General features: G+C 41.0%; 2 protein-coding genes across 4 annotated transcripts in view; one reads left to right on the top strand and one right to left on the bottom strand.

Moving 5' to 3' along the window:
• PTPRO (protein tyrosine phosphatase receptor type O) overlaps positions 1–12940 on the top strand; it is a 143199-nt gene extending 130259 nt beyond the window's left edge. The window contains exons 18-26 of the mRNA XM_062492611.1: positions 478–513; positions 1493–1574; positions 2572–2662; positions 3147–3223; positions 5401–5535; positions 6957–7079; positions 8262–8416; positions 10849–10984; positions 12836–12940. Coding sequence (XP_062348595.1) covers positions 478–513; positions 1493–1574; positions 2572–2662; positions 3147–3223; positions 5401–5535; positions 6957–7079; positions 8262–8416; positions 10849–10984; positions 12836–12940 — 940 coding nt within the window. The remainder of the gene's footprint in view (positions 1–477; positions 514–1492; positions 1575–2571; positions 2663–3146; positions 3224–5400; positions 5536–6956; positions 7080–8261; positions 8417–10848; positions 10985–12835) is intronic.
• A 6684-nt stretch (positions 12941–19624) lies between these two features.
• The window catches only part of EPS8 (EGFR pathway substrate 8, signaling adaptor), a 52128-nt gene continuing 50396 nt past the window's right edge, over positions 19625–21356 (bottom strand). For all 3 annotated transcript variants that reach the window (XM_062492609.1, XM_062492610.1, XM_062492608.1), the window contains one exon: positions 19625–19738. In XM_062492609.1, coding sequence (XP_062348593.1) covers positions 19625–19738 — 114 coding nt within the window. The remainder of the gene's footprint in view (positions 19739–21356) is intronic.

Here is a 21356-nt window from a genome sequence, read left to right as displayed (position 1 = left end):
ACGGTCTCCATTTCTCATCATTAGGATCAAGGGTTATATCAAAGAGGTTATGAGACTGGCCCTTTCTTTTTTCCTTCACCTTTTCTTGAATTTGCAAGTGGTGATCTTGTCCCTTTACCCAACAGATCCTTCTCATTCCCAGTTGCTCTCCAGTGTTGACATCCAATTTCCAAGCTCAGCCCTTCAGGGATTCAGCCCCAGCCTACCCAAAGCCAATGGGTCAGGGTTTATATGGGACACATGGCTTTTGCTGGGCACAGATTTTTCTTTTCAATGGCAGGTCATTCTCACAGAATGGGATATGCATCCCACTGGAGCCAACAGAAATCAGCTTAAAATTGTCCAAGGTGTTATCACCAATCTCCTCCTGAGTGTGATAAAACAATATACATTCTTAAATCCGTACTGTCTTTGCATAAAAGTTGTACAACCGTTTAACAGATTAAAACAATTCCTTTTTATTTTTTTTTTTTACAGGAGTAAAAATGGACTAAAGAAGAGAAAGCTGACCAAGTATGTAGCTTCTTTGATATTCAAAGGAAAAACTCTTAGACTAAATAGGCATTATGGAGCACATGACATAGTGGTATTTCAGTTCCAAATAGAGAAAACTTATTGATAGGCATATCCTAAGAGAGATACCTGAAAGCAGAAAACAAACCATAATTGGACAAAAGCAGTTCTGCTCAACAGATTGTAGCAAAACATACAAAATTAGTCTTCAGGGGAAAGACCAATTATCCAACTTAGTGATCTCAACAGAGTTTATCCTTAGTTAAAAATTGCAAACGGTGAAAAAACTGGGATGCATTTGTTTGCAGAGATATTTCCCTATTGACATGGGGCTCTCATTACAGTTGTTGCTAGAACATTAGATCATTAATGCTAGCTGGTAAACAGGAGTAATTAAGTGGTGATAAGACAGGTTCCTTTGGGCATATTGCCTCAAAGTAAATGAGAAGATTACTGTGTACATGCTTCAGTAGCTTGTAAATTAGAGAATGATAATTAGGTGAGGGAAGCTGTTTACCTGTGTTTCCTTACTCAGAGTGTCAGCCTAATTAATTCTTCGATACGTTCAGGGGCTGTGCCTGACTAACAGATAGATCTCACCTGGCAAAAAAAAGTGTGGAAAGATGGGAGTCATTAAATCAAGGCAAATTCATACCTACTGAAGCTCTCCAGGGTTTTGTATAGTTATATACCACTTTTTTTAACCCCCATCTCTCTGGGAAGAGAGTCTGACTTATAACTATGACTGTGTATAGTTCTCAAATCCAGCAGAGAAAGCAGTCAGGGCAGTGGCATCCAAAATGTAATACACCCACCATTTGGTGGCCCTGTACCACAAGGTTTGTCCTTATTTCTTTCTAGCATTAACAGCTGAAAATAGATATTTATGACTTGAGAGTATTCTGGGGGAAAGAAATGAAAGGTACTACGAAAATCAGATTTTTTTTTAACCTAATTTCTCTGTATTTTTCTTTTAAAGCCCTGTCCAGTTGGACGATTTTGACGGATACATCAAGGATATGGCCAAAGATTCAGATTATAAATTTTCTCTGCAGTTTGAGGTAAATCTCTGAGGGTTCTGCCCTCTGCTACCCTCCAAGATGAGCTTTTTCAAGATGTTAAGGCTGCATGGGGTGCTCCTGTGTGCTCTGTGTTGGTTGATCTGTGGTGTTGCTGGGCAGGACAGCTTCACTTCCTCTTCTGCACAATTCAGAAGTGGAGCTCGGTGTTGTTAAATCCAGCATTTGGTAAACTGATTGGAGCTGCTCGTCACCTTCAGCTTGAGTTAAATGTCAGAAAAATACACTTGCTTTGAGTTTAGGCTATGCTGGCAGCCTGAATTAAATTTGGGGTTTTAATGGCTTTATTTTATATATTTTATGTCCTCAGTTTGAGGGGAAGCACTGAAATCAGGACGTAGCATCAGAAATCTTTATAAGAGCAAGGAGATTTCTCTAAATTCAGGTGGATTCTCTTAATTTCCCAAAATTTTAAGTCAGTTTAGTGGTATAAAACTAAACCCCGTCCCTATCCTGGGACTGTTTCCCAAAGATTTAAACCTGGAAAGGCAGTGGGGAGGACTCTCAACGTATTTCCATGATCCCTTCCTGACAGCAAATTCCCCCGATGCACCATTTATTATCTGTAACTACTGGAGATGGTGGCTAGAAAACCTTCCAAGCATTTCCCCAAGACTGAAAGCCACTTGAGGATTTCAAGAAGCTGCTTTAGGAGGGGGCGGGTGACCACCACAGAAATAATTTAGCAAGCCTCTGGTTTGGCAGAGTTTTTTGGCTGAGTGTGGGTAGGGAGGAGAAATTCTGAGTCCCAGCCAGGATGTGTTGGCAACACCAGGTGGAGAAACCCCAGCACTGCTCTCCAGCTGCTTGGAGCCCAACTCAGAGGCATCAAATAAGGCAAATCAGTGTCGTTCTGCTGTCAATTTATAATGTGATTTATGAGCATTTTCTGCCTGCTACCTGCCACAAGTAATCACAAAGAATTATTCTCTGGGTGTTTTTGAGGCTGACCTTGGCATTTTCATTTCTGTTATCTCAGGAGCTAAAACTGATTGGGCTTGACATACCCCACTTTGCTGCTGATCTCCCCATGAATCGCTGCAAAAATCGCTACACAAATATCCTGCCATGTAAGTACAACACACACTAAATCCTGCTAACATCCCAACAGAGGCAAAGAAGAGTTTTAATAAGAAAATTGGCCAATCAGGAGATTTCCTAAGGCTGATAAAAGCCTTTTCTACAATCCAGAGAGCCAGACAAGGGGTGTTTTTTGTTAGCTTTGAAAAAGCTGTGGCTTCCTGGAAATGTTTGTCATGGCAAGAGTTTGGAGGTGAGAAACACAAGGTCTTTCATGCTGCTGAGTAGTGCTACTGTATTTCTCTTATGATTTTAATGAAACCTGAGGGAACCCAAAGGGGGGGTGTTTGCAGAACAACAATGATGGGGTTTGCTGAAGCAAACATTGCCCTCTTAGTCAATATGAGAATTTTCTATTTCTTAATAGATTCTTTTTGACCATTGCTATAGTACTTATTTAAATTTAGCCTAGTTGGAGATATGTGCCATATTTGTGAGGTGATTTTTTTTTCTAATTTCTTTTCCCTTTTACAGATGATTTTAGTCGTGTCCGGTTGGTTTCAATGAATGAAGAAGAAGGATCTGACTACATTAATGCCAACTACATCCCTGTGAGTACTGTGGTTTGCTCAGCTTGGAGTGTTCTGCACACCAGACAGAGCTGGGCCCTTGAAAATACTGCAATATTTCCTGCAAGCTCACTCGTGTTCTCAGCATCTCCCTCAGCTTCCAAATATTTTGCCTACAGGGAACAGCCAGAAAAAAAAAAAAAAGTGAATCTTTGTGAAACTTTAATTGGACTGATAGGAAAAGGAGCAGGAAATGTTAAAATTTTTCAATGGCCTTTTAAGATAGTGAGTTAAATGTTCGACTGTGAATTTTTTCTAGATTTCCACTGCACATGGAAAACCAGGGCTAAGCCAGACACTCCAAATGCACAAAATGCACACAGCCCAGATGGTGTGTGCAGAGAACTTCTGCTTTCTGCCTCCTCTCTGGTGCTTCCCCTGCTCCTGGCAGGGAGCAGCCACTTAGCAGGGGCAGCACCCATGGTTTCAGGGTAATTAAAGTGTACCCAGAGCTGTAGGCAAGTATTTTGACAATGGGGGAAACCTCATCAGCTCTCTGCGCTCTCCCCTGGGCTCAGGCTGTCACTTGGCTCATCCCTGCCACCACCACAAGGGTTTGCCCCTCTGGTGGTCTCTGTGCTGTGGCTCAGTAGGGGCTGGAGAGCATTAAAAAAATGCTAAAAATATAAAAGAGGAGGTTGGGCATCGCCGTAGCACTTTAGAAAGAGACTTTTCACCTGGGGACCACAGAGAAATGGGCATTTCTGCAATCTGGCTGTAGATAGAGCTGACCCTGGCTGTGCTGGAGAGAGCTGGGTCAGGGTTCTGGAGAAAGAAGGAGCCCTTGGATGAGTCAGTGGAGCCACTTCTCTGTCCCTTCGTGTCCCCGAGTGAGCAGTGCTGAGCCAAGGGTCTGTGCTTGGCTTCTCTGTGGCCAGAGCATGAGCCTGGCACTCCCACTGCACACTGAGCACGCAGAGAATCGGGCAAGAAAAGCATTCCAGGATCCACCACTCAGGAAACGTCAGCCACACGGGATTGTGGAAAACAGGGTTTTAAGCAGCTGTCCCTTTCAGCTGGTCAGCTCTGCTTTGCATCTCTTTAGTTCTGCTTATAGCACAGTGCTGACCATGGGAACTGGGATAAACACATGGTGTTGATGCTGGTTTTGTTTTTTTGTTGGTTTTTTTTTTTATCCTGATAATCAGTTCTCCACTGTCTCCAAACACAGAAATGAGGGGTGTGCTCTATCCCTGTGCTAACAGAGATTTGTCACTTAGGTGCAGAACAGGCAACAAATTCTGTGTAGTCTAAAAACTGGGATTAAGCTGATTTGCAGAGATGTCTGGAGGAAGCCATTTGTGGAAAGTGCTCCCAAATCACAAATAATTTTGTGATCCACATACAGTGGTGGCACAGAAATTGTCCAGTTTGCATGGAAACATTCTGCGTGTTGGATGCATTTTTTTTTTCTTGCTAGAACTATAAAATAATGCAATTTCCAAATGCAATTTTGATGATACAATCTCAGCAAATAAGGTTATAGCAGACACCAAAAGGGTCATTCTGTGGTCTTTTGTTATAGTCTTAATAACAGCCTCTTGATTTTGGAGAGGAGAAAGCAATCTTCCCAACTAAAATCATGTTAACAGGCATAGGAAAGGGAATACATGCATATAAAGCATCTTAGTATCTGTTAAGAACATTGACTCAGCATCTTCTCTATTATTTTAATCAAAAGTCTAATGAATACTTTTTAATTTAAGGCCTTATGACATAAACATGTGCATATAATCCTGCTCCATTGAAACCAGTGGCTGAAAACCAGCGCAGGCACTGTTTGGGATGAGCAGACTGGGCATCTGTAACTGGTTTTATCCCTGTAACTAAACAAACCCTAAAATCACATCATCTGCAAGGAGCTGCAACTTTATTTTAAGGTTCTTATTGCTTGCTTTTTTTAATGTTGCCTTTTCTGCTCTCTGGGCAAATGATTTTTGCAGTAACAGCTTCATCTTCATTTTAGACTGCTCATACTTTGGGAGCATCAAAATCTAGCAAAAGTTGTCATCACAAAATAAATGCAAAAGTTAATTTATTTATATTAGAAATCACTTTTAGAAGTACAAATTGAGCCTGAGCAAGTTAAAAAAATATGAAAAATACATGTTCCAAATCAGTAACCATGTTGGTAAACAGGACTTATCTCTGTCTTTTAGGGTTATAATTCACCCCAGGAATACATTGCCACCCAGGGACCACTGCCAGAAACTAGGAATGATTTTTGGAAGATGGTTCTCCAGCAAAAGTCACAAATTATTGTCATGCTCACTCAGTGCAATGAGAAAAGACGGGTATGTAACAAAATCTTGTATGTGGTGTAGAAGAAATCCCTCTGCAAAAAGAGCTCTTTTATCTGAGTGGATGTCTTTGCATTGGTTCTGGTCACAAGACAGCTCTGGAATGGCATCTGCCTTCCCAATTTTGGACCTTCTTTGACATTCCCTGATGTTCCCTGACCTCCTTTGACCTTTCTTGACCTTCTTGGACTTTCCCTGACTTGCCGCACCTTCTTTGACTTTTCCTGACCCTCTTCAACTTTCTCTGCCCTTCTTTGGCCCTTTGTGACATTTCCTGACCTTCTTTGACTCCCTCTTACCTTTTCTGACCTTGTTTGATCTTCTTTGGCCTGCATTGACATTTCCTGACCTTCCTCAACATTCTTTGACTTTCCCCAACCTTCTTCAGCTTTCCCTGATTTTCCTTGACCTTCTCTGACCTTCCCTGTCCTGCTTTGACCTTCTTTGATGTTGATTTTCCCTGACTTTCTTTAACCTTCCTCAACCTTCTTTGATGACCCCTGACCTTCTTTGACCTTTTCTGCCCTTTTACCTCCCCTGACCTTACTATGAAGCCTCTCCTCTTACATGAGGAGAGACTGAGAGAGCTGGGACTCTTCATCCTGAAAAAGAAAAGGCTCCAGGGATCTTGTTACTGTGTACAAATAGCTGGTGGGAGAGAATGGAGATGAGGGACTCCTTCAGTGGTAACATTCCCAGTGACGGGTCAAGTGGTGATGTGCACAAATTAAAAAAACAAAAACAAAAACCATTAAATTCCTTCTGAAGTCAGGAAACATTTATTTACTGTGAGGGGGACAGAGCATTGGGACAGGTTGCCCAGAGCTGTGGAGTCTCCATCCTTGGAGTTATTCCAAAGTCACCTGGACATGGTGACACCTGGCACTAGGTGACACTGTTTGAGAGGAGAGGGGCTTGAACAGGGTGACCTCCAAGGGTCCCTTCTAACCTCTGGTCTTCCATGATTCTGCATTTTAACGTTTAAATAATTACAAAATACAAGTTCTACATATGCATTTTCCCTTGATGTTGTAATAGAAATCAATTTTCCCTTGATATTGAAATAGAATTACAATTTCTATTGTAAGAGAAATTTGGGAGATAATTTGGGGGGTTTGTATAGACATTCTCTTTCCCAGTGTTTTGATGCATTTAGACCTATTATATCAGGAGGAATAACTGAAGGCAGTCTTTATATATTCTTCACTGTACTAAAGCTACCCTTCTGAAAACTAATACATAGCTGATGCTACAGTTAAATGGGAATGGTCAGACTGCAAATCATTGCAAGATAAATTCCCAATTATTGCAGCAGCATTGCTAAAGCTGAGGCTCTGTGTCCTTCTGTGTGTGCTTCTTTCTGTATGTGTATCTCTATATAAATACAAATATGCCTGGATTTCCCTCTGTTTCAGGTGAAATGTGACCATTACTGGCCTTTTACAGAAGATCCTGTTGCATATGGGGATATCACAGTGGAGATGCTGAGTGAGGAGGAGCACACGGACTGGGTGTACCGCAGCTTCCGAATCAGCTACGTGAGTGAAACTCTGCCCGAGGAGTGGGAGTGATTCCAGCCCAGCCTTTTCTTTAACTTCTGTCCATTTCTGGCATCCAGCAGAAAACATCTAGGGGAGATCAGTGTCCTTACCCTCACTTCACGCAGGCAAATGATGAAATCACAAAACTTTCCCCTAAAATTGTTGTCTCTGAATTTCTCAGCAAAGTGAAACAAAAGTAGTACTAGAGCCCAGGACACTTCTGTGGTACCAATAATTACTGACAACAAATGTGTGAATAGCTTCTTCTCTGTATGTCAAGCACACCTTCTTGCTATAAATTATTCAAAACTTGAAAATACCAATGGAAGAATTGAAAATACCTTTCAAAAGGGCAATTCTGCAATAATCATGTCTGCCGATAAAATATTGAAACAAGTGTGAGAGTATGTGGTGTCCAAATGAAAGCTCCCCAGACTTTCAGGCATTTTGTTTTCCACCTTTGTTTTCTGCATCAGCTCATTGGCAGCACCATCTCATGAAGGAATGTTTTGGGATATGGAGGGGATGTGGAAAAAGCTATGCACTAGCAATTCACCACTGACCCAGGACCTTATGTTGTGTTGAGGAGCCTACTTCACCTAAAGCCAGTAGAATTTTTAGTGTTATGAATCTTTGGGGTTTTTTTATAATGAGCTTTTTCCCTAAATGTTTCCTCTGATAATGTTTTTTTGGGTTTTTTTCTTACCTTTTTTGTTTTGTTTTTTTCTTTAAAACTTGAAAAGAAAATCCCTCAGGAGTCCAGGCTTGATTGTTTGCCAACACTGTTATTCTTTATCTATGGCAAAATGAGAAAAGGAGAGGGAATGGAACAAAAAGAGGAAAAAAGCCCAGAGTTGAAAAATGCAACAGATCTTGATTTAAAAGCAAACAAGATGAAACTACCACAGGACAAAAGCAAAAAAGCAAATCCCAAACCTAGAAGCAGGAAGTTCATCCTGTTTTGCTAATGATGGCCTGATATCCTCCCCCATGTTTTTATCCTCCCCAGCATGTTTTTTTCTTTGCTAGTTTTTTTTTGGCTGGCTTCAATCTTTCAGGCTATATGGGGGGGGGGGGGGGGGGGGGGGGGAAGAAAACCACAAAAGGACAGAAAAGGCCTGAGTGTGACAAGACTGTTAAAAACCCATGACCACGCTGCTGTTCTGCTTTTGCCACCAGGCTGATGAGGTGCAGGATGTGATGCATTTTAACTACACAGCCTGGCCAGACCACGGTGTCCCCACCACCAACGCTGCTGAGAGCATCCTCCAGTTTGTACAGATGGTCAGGCAGAAATCAGCAAGGACTAAAGGCCCCATGGTCATACACTGCAGGTAAATGCTTCAAGGAGAGCAAGAACAAGGTTGGGAAATAGGTTGGGAAACCACGAGAAGGAGAAGTTTTGGGGTTCTGCTCACCTGTTGGCTGGAGATGTTGCAGTGTTATACAGCTCTTCCCTGTAACCTCATGGAGAAATTCATATTCCGTGAGTCTTAGTAACAAAAAAAAAAAATGTGCTTAATAAGCCAGGGGAGAGAATTATATGTAATATTATGAAATCAAATCCTGTATTTACTGCTTAATTTTTCTGGGGAGGAACAGAAGAGAGTATCAGAGAGCTGGGCAATGCTGTAGTATTTTCCTTTATTCAGTGAGGATTCCTCCAGCAGCAAAGAGGGATATTTTCAGATAGTAATTTTAGATTCCTCCAGCAGCAAAGAGGGGTATTTTCAGATAGTAATTTTAGAGTATACGGTGCACCTTAGACCACATAGATTAAAAATAACAATGCTACGAAATTAGTAGGGGCAGGCAAAGAAGGAATGTATCCATCAATTCCTTCTTCAGTTGTTCTCAGAATTAAAGAAGGCACAGGATGAAATTCTCAGTTAATCAGTCCAATTAACACTTCTATTGCATTCATCATATTTGAGAAATTAACAACAAAAGCCAAAATAGAAACCTGCTTTGGGACAGTTAGGTTATACTGCGTTGAGATGAACTGTTAAACATTATTGCAAAGACTCTGAAAGCTTTTCAGAAAAAGTATCATGAGAGAAAAAGAAACCCTGTAAAACCTCTAACATGGCACCCAGTGAAATCTCACTTAAACACCACGTGTGAAATTGCAATGCAAAGAACCGTACACACATGAGAATCTCTAAATGAAAGCAGTGTGTATTTTTTCTAGTTGTTAAGCTTCCCTTTGGGAAAAATGAAGATTTTTGGCTAAGTGGTAGCTATTTCTGTCTCATGCTCCTAAGGCAAAGTCCTGGAGTGCAGACTCTTCTGGCTGCCTTGTCCTTTGAGGACAAACTGCAGCAGTGCAAGCCAAGACCTTTGCAGTGCGGGGAGCTGTGGAGCTGAGTCCTGCAGTGTGATCCCACTGTCCCCGGGCATCCCCTGGTCCTGAGCAGGTCTCTGTAGCTGCACCCTGGAGGTACAGGGGTCTCCTGAAGCCTGTGAGGGGACAGTGACAGCAGGAAGAGCAGAGAGCTGAGGGTGGGTGAAGCTGTGTGTGGGTTCTCTGTGTGAGTGCATCCGCTCTGCCCAGCCAATGGATGATGGGTTGTGTGATAATTGATAAAAGTTTCGTGTTAATCATTAAAGTATTGGCGTATGTATAAACCAGAATACTAAGGTCTGAAGTGAAGCGTGGACATTAGATAAGAGGAAAATATATGATTAAATTATTCTGCTTTAAATCCCCCTGTTATGCTAAATAAGTTATATCTACTACCAGTTTACAAAATCAGACTTTCCAATATGTAGAGGAGATGAAACCCTCTGCAAACAGCCCTGCGAAAGCCCCCTGGAACCTCCTTTGAGATAAGGAAAACTACTTGCTTAGAATGACTCATGTTAGAAAAATGTAAACTCTTCTCCTTAACTTTTTAGAATATTACTGGTTAGGTTTGGTTCTTTTTATTTGGTTGTCCCAAACAAAGAAAGATAATGTAGTTGGCCAAAATGTGTTAACCCTGTTTTCCATTGGTTTACTTGTGATCCCCCCAAACCCTATAAAAGTACATGTGTGATCCCCCATCTTTGGATTTGTAGCCTGACTCCTTCACGGACGATAATAAAGGCTGTGGAAAAAGTCTGAGCTGCTCTCCCAGTCTTTTCATGCCAGCTGGAAAGTACAGGTTTGTGTGAGAAACCGTGAAGCTGAGTGCCTGAAAGGCCAGCGCTCACAAACCCTGTAACTGTCCCCTGGCCAACAACAGCAGGGCAGGGGGACAAGAAAAAGTTAGACCAATAGTTGATAGATTTTGAAAAATCAGATTTCCTGCCTTCATCTGATCAGTGCTGCCTATCTACAAAGACCAGACTTCCCAACTTTTGCCAGTTTTTAACTACCAAGACCAGATGGTTATCCATGAGACTGACTATCACCCAAAGACTTTATGGATGTTTATTCGACCTCCACTGCTTACCTGGCAAAGTTAAGAATTACAACGAGAGCCCATACTGAAAGAAGAGGCTGCAAACCAAGTTTGGATGGAGCATGGAGTGGGCAGTGACCCCTCACCTTCCCCAGCGCTGCTTGCTCCATCTATATCAAATAAAGCAATCTAAATTTTGCTAAATATCGAGACTTTTTGTTTCTCATTTATAGCAGTTGTGTGCTGGTACATCCCACAGATGAAGCAGCGTGACCTCACATGAGTTGTATCTGACTGGTACAGCTGCAGGAGAGCTGCCTTTTGCTCTGTGTGCCCTCCAGAATTTCCTGAAATGAGAATCATGTCTGTCTGTGTTGCAGTGCTGGCGTGGGACGGACGGGAACGTTCATAGCCCTGGACCGGCTCCTGCAGCACATCCGTGACCATGAGTTCGTGGATGTTTTGGGTCTGGTGTCAGACATGAGGTCCTACAGAATGTCCATGGTGCAGACAGAGGTAGGGTCAGTTCACTTCAGTGACAGTATTGTTGTGCCCATTTCATACCCCTCTTCAGCACGTTCATGTCTAACGACTGTTGTTCACCCGAACGCTTGACAAAATCACCGTGAATCAATATAATCAGGGTCTCATCTTCATTGTGCTATTGTCACTTTATTAATCTGCTGCACAGGTGGGTTTCATGATGTATCTGCAATCTCACTGTCTGCCAGAGGAAGTGAGTTATTCTCACCTCCTGTGAAATGAATATGCAAACAGTGCATTAGAAGAGATTACCACATGAAATTTTCAAGCCACGCTGTAAAGAGCTGGGCTTGCTGAGGGGATTAATGGCTCATGAAATGATATCAGTATCAGGCAGCCTTGTTCAAGTATCATTTTGGTATCATCCAGCCAAGCATAGGAGTTCATGACACAATGGAATTTAAAACAAGCAAAACAGACAAAAGGATTGTGAGTCTGCCAGACACCCTCCTTACCCCTCTCCCTACCCAAAGATCTATGGGCAGTTCTTTTTCTGATTTTAAGACAAAAATATATAGACAATATCTATTGTGGAGGGGAAAAAAAAAAAAATCACAAACTCTTTCTTCAAAGCAGATTTTATGCATCTAAACCTTCCCAGTTCCCTTAGTAAAGAGGGAAAGGTTTAATATTTCGTGTCTGTTGTACTCTTCCTTGGTTAGACACACAGTAAAAGTGGGCAATGCAGTTGGAAGTGTCACCATCACTGTTTTCAGGGTGGACTATTTGTTGACAAAGCTTGCTGAATCAAGAGCAAAGTGAGAGGAAAGGAGAGGGAGAGGGAGAGGACCTGCAATGACAACAATTAGCATCTGGAAATGAAAAATAGTAATTTTCAGTCTCTTCTTGGTCTTTCCTGTCAAACTGCCACTTTTCATCACAATTCTCTACAAAATTAATCCAAAGGCAGATCCTTATGTAAACACCAGAGGAAAAAAAAAAGAATTCTGATGGTTGATTGATTTCAACTGCAACTCTTATCCCTCCTAGGTGATGAGGGTTATTTGTTTGGTTGGTTTTGTTTTTGTTTTTTTTTAATTTATTTCCTTTTTTTTTTAAGTAGAACCTCATTGCCTGCCTGGGGCTGATGTTAAGGGCAGGTACTGAGCTCCTGCTGCTACAGGCCCTCAGAGGTCACCAAGTGACACTGACACTTGGTCACAGAGGCCACCAAAAAGTTCTACCTTACAAAATCTGAAACCACTGACAGCTCACCTGAGTTCATATTGTCTTGTATATTGGAAACTTGGCAGTGTCTCAATGAGCAGCTTACAAAAACAATTGGCATGGGCCCAAAAAAGGGGTTTAGAATGGGGAATATCCTGAATTAAAACCAGTCTCTCCAAATTAACAAATTCAAGTACTGTGAACAAGAGTGGGGCCTTCTTTTTATTAATAAAGAAGTCAAACACTAAGGAACATGAACCTCATTAAAATATTTCAGGTGCATATGTGGCATGGGTGCAATTTGTTGCACGTAAAGCATTCAGATACCTTTCTTGGAATTTATTTATTTTTACGCAATGTAAAGTAGACAGACTTTAACTCAGATTCAGCTCTTCTGTCATCATTCTGGTTATTAATCAGTGATTACAGTGTCAGGTGGATTTTATGTTTCCCTTCTGCTGCCTGTAACAATTGGGGATTATTATTTTGGGAGCTGATTACTCCCTGTGCATTTGTGAGGAGCTGAGGTAGGGGACATGGAGCTGTGCAGGAGCCATCAAGCTGTTTCACTAGTTGGGTTTTTACCATGCATTCTGAGGTGCAAAAGAAATGTATTTATTTTATATATAGGCCCATTTATTTGGTCTTTTCTTCTAGGAACAGTACATTTTTATTCACCAGTGCGTGCAGCTGATGTGGCAAAAGAAGAAGCAGCAGTTCTGCATCAGTGATGTCATATATGAGAACGTCAGCAAGTCCTAGTTCAGAGTCACAGGTGGTAAGTCAGGCCAGCCTGGCCCTGTGCCATGCCTCACATCCCCATTCCAGCAGCTTTGCTGGCTGTTTGGGGCTTTTCTTATTCCTCTTCCATGTTCACATGGCGAGTGAGGGAAAAATCCATCCAGCCTCTTGCAGTAAATAATCCTCTACCATTTCCACGGCGCTGTAAGAATGTATGGGCTCACTCATGTTTTGGGTTTTAGCTTTTATAATAAAGCTAAAGAGAATCCAGACTCCTGAGGAGCCATCTAACCATTCCCTGCCACTTGTCCTAATGTGCCTTGCAAAGCTCACAGGGAGGGAGAACTTCAATATCTTCAGCCCTTCCCAACAAAAGAATTTTGCCAGGTTACCAAGGCGAGCAGAGGCTTGGGGATGCTGTGCTGGAGAGTGAGTTGGTAACCAAAGAAAAGCTCTGACCTGAAACAGTGGGAAATCTTTTAATAAATCTAAAATCACAGAACCAGCAGGTCTCAAACTGGTACCACCAGCAGCATCAGTGAAGGGCTGGTCTTCCTTTCCCACTGACCCCCATGCTGAGCAAAGCAAGTGGCTGTGACCACGAGATTTGCTGGTGGGGACAGGTTGTGGGGATGCGTGTCACTGCTCCTTAAGCTACTGCTTTGCTTCATTAGGTGGCAGCAATAGCCCAGCCATAACCTTAATATTCCCTTTCGGGTGGAGCAGGAAGCTGCAGACTTGGACCCGAGCTGTGTCCCTGGTGTTGCACATGTGCCTTTGTTAACCCCTCGTGCGCCATCCCCCTGCCTGCGAAGCAGCCCCGGTTTGCCTCCTTGTCCCTCCTGTCTAATCTGAGTCCCAGCACCCAGCCACCTGCACTGGTCACCCAGCCTGCAAAGAAATGCTAAAAAATGTATTTATTTCCTGTTCTTCTCTCTAAAGCCTTCTGTTTGGTTGGTTGCAGGTGAGACCATGAAGCACACCCATCTTCCCTTGCTTCTGATTTTTTTCTGTTGATGGTTTGGATGGGCATGTGCTGTGCCACGAGAGACCACTGCTCTGCAGTGCATGGACAATGAGGGAAAGAAACTTTTACCTTTCTGAAGCACTGGGGAGACAAAGCCTTAACGAGCCTGCGGTGTCTTTTGAACTGTTTCATTTCTGGACATTTTTTTTAAATACTGGACCAAATTCAGCTAAAACAACATGAAGGAAAAGACACTATATGTGCATAAGATAGATCGCTCCAGAGTGTTGGGGTTTTGTTCGGTACTTTTGATTAATTTCTTTCACAATTTTTTATTTCTGTGCAGGTTGGGCTTAAGGTTAAAGTAAGTGCAATATTTTTTTAATGGTTGACTGAAGAGCTTTCTTCATGTGTCACTGGTCTGCCCCTAGGAGAGCAGGCATTGTTAGTAACTAATAATACCTCATTAGTGAATAGCGAGGCATGAACATACATGAAGAAAAGCTGGAGATTGTGAAAGGGGGCTGGGAGGGTGGGGGGTTGCTGGGTCCATGGATTTGACTGTTTCCTTACAGCACTGATGTACGTGGGGCCTGGGGGGAGCACAAGACCCGAGGAATGGACTGACGAGCAGAATTTCTGAAGCTGAGACAGGCAGCTGAGAGAAGGGGTGGGTTTGGGTCTTCTCTGGGCTGTACTAATTAAGCAGAGGAATTGCTCTTCTTGCCGACCTTTTTTCAGTAATGCCACTGATCAGGCTCTCGTTTTAGGTGGATCTAATCACAGGGCCACTGAGTACCAAGCTGGGATATCTTAGCATATTTACTATAGCATTTAACTGACTGAGCAGTCTATGGTGCCTATACCCCTCACTCATTTATTATTTTCAGTAATTATTAACCCTGTGTGAAAATGTGAAGCTGGTTCAGGTTGGAGGGGTGGAAAGAAAAAAACAAAAAATACACAAAAAAGTGCTTTAATAGACATAACTATTTTTCCTGAACCAGGAATTTACATTATGAATACAAGGTTTTGGCATGTGAAGGGCTGGTTATCAATTTGTTGCTACAACGCTACCAAAATGTCAGTGTGGATTCCTACAGGGCCTTTGGGGGCAGGGTGGGGGCTCTTTTCTTTTTCGCTGTCTGTTTCAGTTCTAGTCAAAATAATTAGCTATATATATATTTTTTTTTTTTTGGTCTTTGTATAATGCCAGTACATCATTGTGTATTGTGACATGGATGCTGTCAGAATGGATGTTTGATGGCATTTTTGTAACCTGTTGCTTTGTGTCACCTCATTGGAAGTTAGCAGCAATGGTACTCAATGTAAACAAAGCAGACTTGAACTGGAAGTAAACACACTGGATTGCTTACCTGTGCAGAAGTCACTGTCAGCAAAAGAGCAAACACACCTGCATACACTTTTTATTTCATTCCTGGGTCTGCAATCACCTGGCAGGGCACCACAGTGTAGGGCAGCAGCTCAGCTGCTCTCAGGAGCCTGAAAATCTCCTTCAGCTGATATTCCCTCTGCCTTTTGCTTCCAAAGTTATTCCACTGGCAGGTAAATAGGTGCATAAGTATTTGATAGCTACTTCATCATGGCATTGGTTACAGTGGAAAACTTCCTTCAAACTGTCCCATGTATATTATGCCAAACTGCATAGACTTGACATAACTCACAGGTAAAACAAGTCCTTGTGAGGGGTGCTAAACAAACAGGCACCCTCCTCTGATTATTAAATTGGTTTGATGTGCATTTCCCCTCCCTTCTGTTTCCAGGCATCTGATACTACATCCACTGGTTCCACTAATCCCAGTCCTAGAGCAGGGATGCTGTTTCTCCAAGCACAAGATGGATGCAAAAGGGATTTGGTAGAATGGGGATATTCCCCATTTTGGGCCCATGCCATTTGTTGTTGTAAGCTGTGCTCATTGAGACAGTGAGTGACCATCAACTGAAACCAGGGCAGTTTTTCTCCTTGTGTGTGCTGCCATGGAAGCAAAAAAATAAGTAAACTTAAGTACAGGACATAGAAGTAAAAAACTCTGAGTGGCATGTGTGAAAGTGCATCCTGTGCAGTGAGCTCTGACATCCTTGGGTTTTCAGAATTATTTCCTTCAAACCTCAGCAAAAGATTAAGAACAGGTCAGGAAGCCTTAACTGTGTTTTATTTCAGTTTAGTGTTTTGGGGTTTGTTTCCCCTACACCTAAATAGCATGAATTTGCCCTGTCAAATAATCAACATAATCATCTTATGCTCTAAAATGTCCCTTCCCTCCCTCCATTAACCACAGTCACATCACCTACCTCCCACTCCTAACTTTTTAAGGGCTTGTGTCAAAACTGTAATTTCATTGAGGCAGGTAAAAGTTGTTTTTTCAGCCATAGAAACAGAGGGAGAACGTTGTCAGTGCTCTTGACATGGGTGGGAGCAGGGTGGGTTGAGTTTTGCTGCTGCTGTTACAGGCACCAGGAATCTGCTAGGAAGGCTCCCTGTTTTCACACATCCCCTCTTTTAATCTGCAAATATTACCAAAGAGCAGAAGCACGGAGTCACATCCTGACACTCGTTTTGGTGTGAAAACTGAGAAAGTAGAGGCCAAAGTTGTAACCTAAGCAACTCTGAAACTGAAAAAAGATAAAGGCAAGCCAAAAGGCATTTGTTAGCAAAAATTGACACAGCTGCAGTAGAAATTTAAAGCCTGTGAAATATTTAAACACAGAACCAATACAGATTCCCTCTCATCTGCACTTCTCATATATAATGTTGGTGCTTTTATGTAGAGGTGGGAGATTGATCTCAAAAGTACTCCCTCAAATACTTTTGTTGCATCAGAACCAATCCTTAAACAGGGCTGGTTTAGACACCAGACTCAACACAGTAGAAAAGCTGGGTAATTTATCCAGAAAGCTGTGTTCACATTCATAATCATGTTGCTTTTACCAGAGGAAATACCCTGCTTGAACAGTGTATTCACACTAGAGTTTGCTTCTGTCTATGCCTTGAAAACTCAAAATGCCTTCAACTCCCACATTAAAATAAAAATTCTGTGACTGATAGGTTTCCTAATGAGAAAGAATTTACATCTTACTATTTATTTGCTATCATCTTACTATTATTCATGGATTCTTTTGTTTTGTTCCCTTAAATTATCAAAATTCTGATGTTACAAGAGAAGTTCACAAACACTGATGAGCACACTGAGAACTTTGCACATTTCAGATTATCATTATCATTTTAGATTCAATATCTATACTGCTTCATAAACCATTTATTTCTGCACACATCAGTCATGGATATATATGCACTTATTTCCTAACCCCACTCAATACAAAAAAAAAAAACCCAATTTTTATAAAATTCAATGCTTTGGAGCAATAAAAGTTTGTTTAAAATCTCACAGATCACCGTTTGTCTGAGCAAAGCCCTGTTTAACATTTGAATTTCTAGATAGTAAATAAACTGCTCCACCCATCACTATTGGCTAGAATAATTAAATTATTCTGAATTAAATGTGAGGTTTCACAGTGGTTTGCTCTCCCATGGTGTCCCAAGGGAATAAGCAGCCTAAAGAAGGGGAAGCAGTGCCTTGCTGATGTTAGGAGTTTTGTGCTTTGAAAACACAGAACTGCTGGGTGAACACAGGCTGCTAAAACACCCTCCCTCCACCCTTTTAAAAAGGCAGATTGAAGGCAGCAAAATAGTAAATTACTCCCTCTTATTAAACGTCTAATAAGGCACTGATTTTTGGTATTTAAAAAACTGCTTCGTTTCCTCCTCAAAGACATATCACATCCTCCAAAATATTACTATTGAAAAAATAAGCCTCGCTGCTCAAATCCTAGAGAAAACATTTTGAATGAAACGCTGCATTTAACTACTGTCTTCGTTAAAACCATGGAATATTTTGAAGAAAACATTTTCTTTTCATTTGAGGAACCCCCAGTGAGATCTCCTTTTGATTTCTTACGACTGCCAACAAAATGAAAATTCAAAAACTGCACAGCAGCATAAGGGTGAAGCTCCCTGCAGTGCTTTAAACCACCAAGGAAATTCCAGCAAAGAAGGAAATATTTGCCTCAACACCTTCCAGATTTCACAGACTGCAACAGAGAAATCATAGCAGTTAGTTCAGCAAAGGTTAAAGGGTAAACACAACTCGAGGAGAACTTGGTTGCTAATTCATTAGTAGTTTAGAAACTCGGGAAAAAAGACACAAACCAACCAACTAAACCCCAAGATGATTCTGCTTATCCCTTCAGGTCCTGGGATTTACCACTTCTTGACCCATTTCTGAATAAGGCCATGTTTATGCAGACAGGGATAAAGAATGTATATTGAATGTAAAAACATACATGGACACACAACCAACCACACAGAAATAGTAGTTGAGAGAACATTTACAATAAATGGCACTAACACCTTTATTAAGATTTTAATTTTTTGTTTTGTGAAAAATGAATAGATTTCTTTTTTTTTTTTCCTTTGTACACAGAGGAAAAGCAAACTAGTGGCAAAAATCATTACTTTCTTATTTCAATACTGTCTTTGTAGCCACAAAGATACAACAATTTAACAGACAAGATATACTGTTTATTGCAGACTTTAAGCTGATTCATGTGAAAAAGGCACTATGAAACTTAATCAAACTAAATGATTAAATTTGTCTAAATTAAGTGATATTATATATTATATATAATACATATATTATATATAAAATCACACGACCATGTGAAACAGAGCATTTTGTGACAAAAATCATTGCATCTCCAAAAATAACTTTTCCTGGAAGGGATGTTTCTCTTTTCTTTTTCCCCCTGTTTTGCCTTCAGGAATCCGCATTTCCAAAAGATTACATTTATTAAGGAAATTACAAAGGCTTTTTGCATGAGGAAGAACTGATATCCGGGATCGACACACAGAGATATCTAGATTATACACTGTTCTTTTTGATGTGTTAAATTACAGACAGAAAAAACGCAAAAATATTTTAAAAAAATGTGCTGTGAGTTGTTGCATGGCTACAGCAGATCTCATCACCTCTTTCAGCTGGGTTGTGTTACTATTTTCTAGTTACTCCTTCTTGTGCAATATTATAGTTCAGCACGAAATGAAATATGGATAAAATCAATGTACAGAGTATTATTTTGCTATAAACAGCATCATTAGTAATAAAACATCTTGGGAGTGATGCAGGGAAGATTCGGTCTATGTTGGGCTGCTGTTCATTCCCTAAACATTTCCTCTACATTTGCTGGAGTCCACAACTTAAGTAAACATCCTGCAGCCAAATGCCTGACAAGAAAGACTGAGCCAAAAAAGACATAATTACACACTACAGCAAGAGATGGGATTCAGAATCTTGTTATTACTGAAGGGTTCAAATGCTTTTTTATTGCTGGCTCAGCTTCCCTCAGATGAATCGCCAACAAAGACATGCTCCAATTTATCCATCATGTTAATTCCATAAAGCCAAGACTCATCTCTGGGTGTAAATGAATCATGTACCAACATTTTCACCTGCCAGGAATCTCCACTGCTTTTCTCATCTGTTCATTTTTCGTGATGAGGAGCCAGCAGCAGGTACTTCTGTGAGTACTACAGTCAATTTTCTTCATGTTGGCTAGTTACACTTACAATACAATAAGACATTCCCCCTCACTCCTTCCTAAAGCAAAGCTGGATGGTTTAATGCTACGGACAATGGAATTAAAGAAAAGATGAAACACATTTAGTGGCTGCTTCCTTCATCAAAAGACTCCACACCTGAATCTGTGGCAGCTGCACTGATTTTTTCTTGCCGTCTTCTCATAATCTCTTGCAGTTCTGAGCTCCCACTGCTAGCCTATGAACAAAAGAGAAGAGTTTACCTGTGGCTTTGACAGGTACTGAAATTGCTCTGCCAGCATTTTGCAAAGACACTTGTTTGTACAAACTCACCTTGCAGCTCCAACAGGAAAGCATTTACACTATCCTTAAATATATAGCAGAAAAAAAAAATTCTGCAGACTATTAAAATCACATGCTTGCCTTTCAGCACTGCTGAGCATCTTTAATTCCCACATTTAATTCCCCCTGGAAGTGTTGGATATTTAGGGGGTTCATAAAACACGGCTTCGGTAAAAACAGAGTTAAAGCTCAATGAGTCTGTTAGAATTCCACACTTAAAAATGGAGGCAATAATATTTAGAAATTAAAAACCTGAAAATAAATCCTTGTCGGGTTTAGATTTATGTAAACACAAAGCTCACAGTGCACATGGGATTCCACAGGCACGATCTAAGTAAGGATTCGATCTCAGGCTCTCCCACAATTCACCACGAGGCGTTTGCAACCCAGAAATACAGATTTCAAATTTCGAGCACATAGAAACTGGACCATATTGCAGTGTTAGCAGCAGTGAAGTATTGTGAGGACAAGGCTTTCACTCCGCCTTTCAATAGTGAAAACCAAGTCTTCTGAACCAGCTGCAAACATTGTTTTTCCAACATAAATGGAATTATTAGCAAGGCCAGGACACCTATTCAGTAGAGCAGGATTTCCCAAAGTGTGCATGACTTTGAATAAAACTAGGGGATTATTAACCATACCTGCTATTGTACTATCTGGCCATGACATGACCTTCAAAACTTCAAAACCAGCTTCTAAAATAACCTCTGAATAAGGAAGCAGAAACAGTTTTTGACATTTATATTAAAAAGTTCAGGACTGTTAAGGGAAATATCCTGCAGTTGATTCTGAATTCTGAAAATGCATCCTATTAATTTTATAACATTTAATATAGATTTACCCCATTATATCCATTAAAATGCGGAAAGTTAAAAAATTTCTAAATTAAGTACAGTGCTCCTCCTACTTAAAATACCACTGCTCTCCTCTCCCAGAGTGGAAGGGCAAAGCAGGGGGCCTAGAAGTGACTCTGAAAGTGAGGACACTTCTTTATTTGTCTTAATTCATCTTGCCCTTGTCCTCTTGGTTTCAGGTGCAGAACAAGTGCGGCACCCATTACTGAATCATGCATCAAAAAAACATCAGCAGATACCCAAAACCATCTTTTATCATACAAGTATTTTTTCTGAGAATAACTGAGCAGCCCAAGCTGAAAGAATTTGCCTTCCTGATAACATTGATGGCAACATTGACTGATGAGCTTGAAATGCATTCTATTATACTATTATAGGGAGAGGAAGGATGGTGGAACTTCCTTTGATGACATAATTCAGCAAACAACAGGCTAAAGCCACCAGGAATTGCATAAATTCTGAAATTCCACCTCAAATAACCAAGGCAGAAATAAACATTTCAATTACCTTTTCCCCCAACAACAACAACAAAAAAAAAGAGAAAATGACCTCGTTAGGATCTGAGTAGCTGTTAATTCACTCTTGCAGGGCATTTATTAGACAAGTTTGGGCTTCTGAGTTTCCTGCAGAGCAAGCCCTAACTGGGGCAAGCAGAGTAAC

Source organism: Cinclus cinclus, chromosome 4 (assembly GCF_963662255.1).
Source record: "Cinclus cinclus chromosome 4, bCinCin1.1, whole genome shotgun sequence".
Taxonomy (NCBI): Eukaryota; Metazoa; Chordata; class Aves; order Passeriformes; family Cinclidae; genus Cinclus; species Cinclus cinclus.
This window is presented reverse-complemented; position numbering and strand designations above follow the sequence as displayed.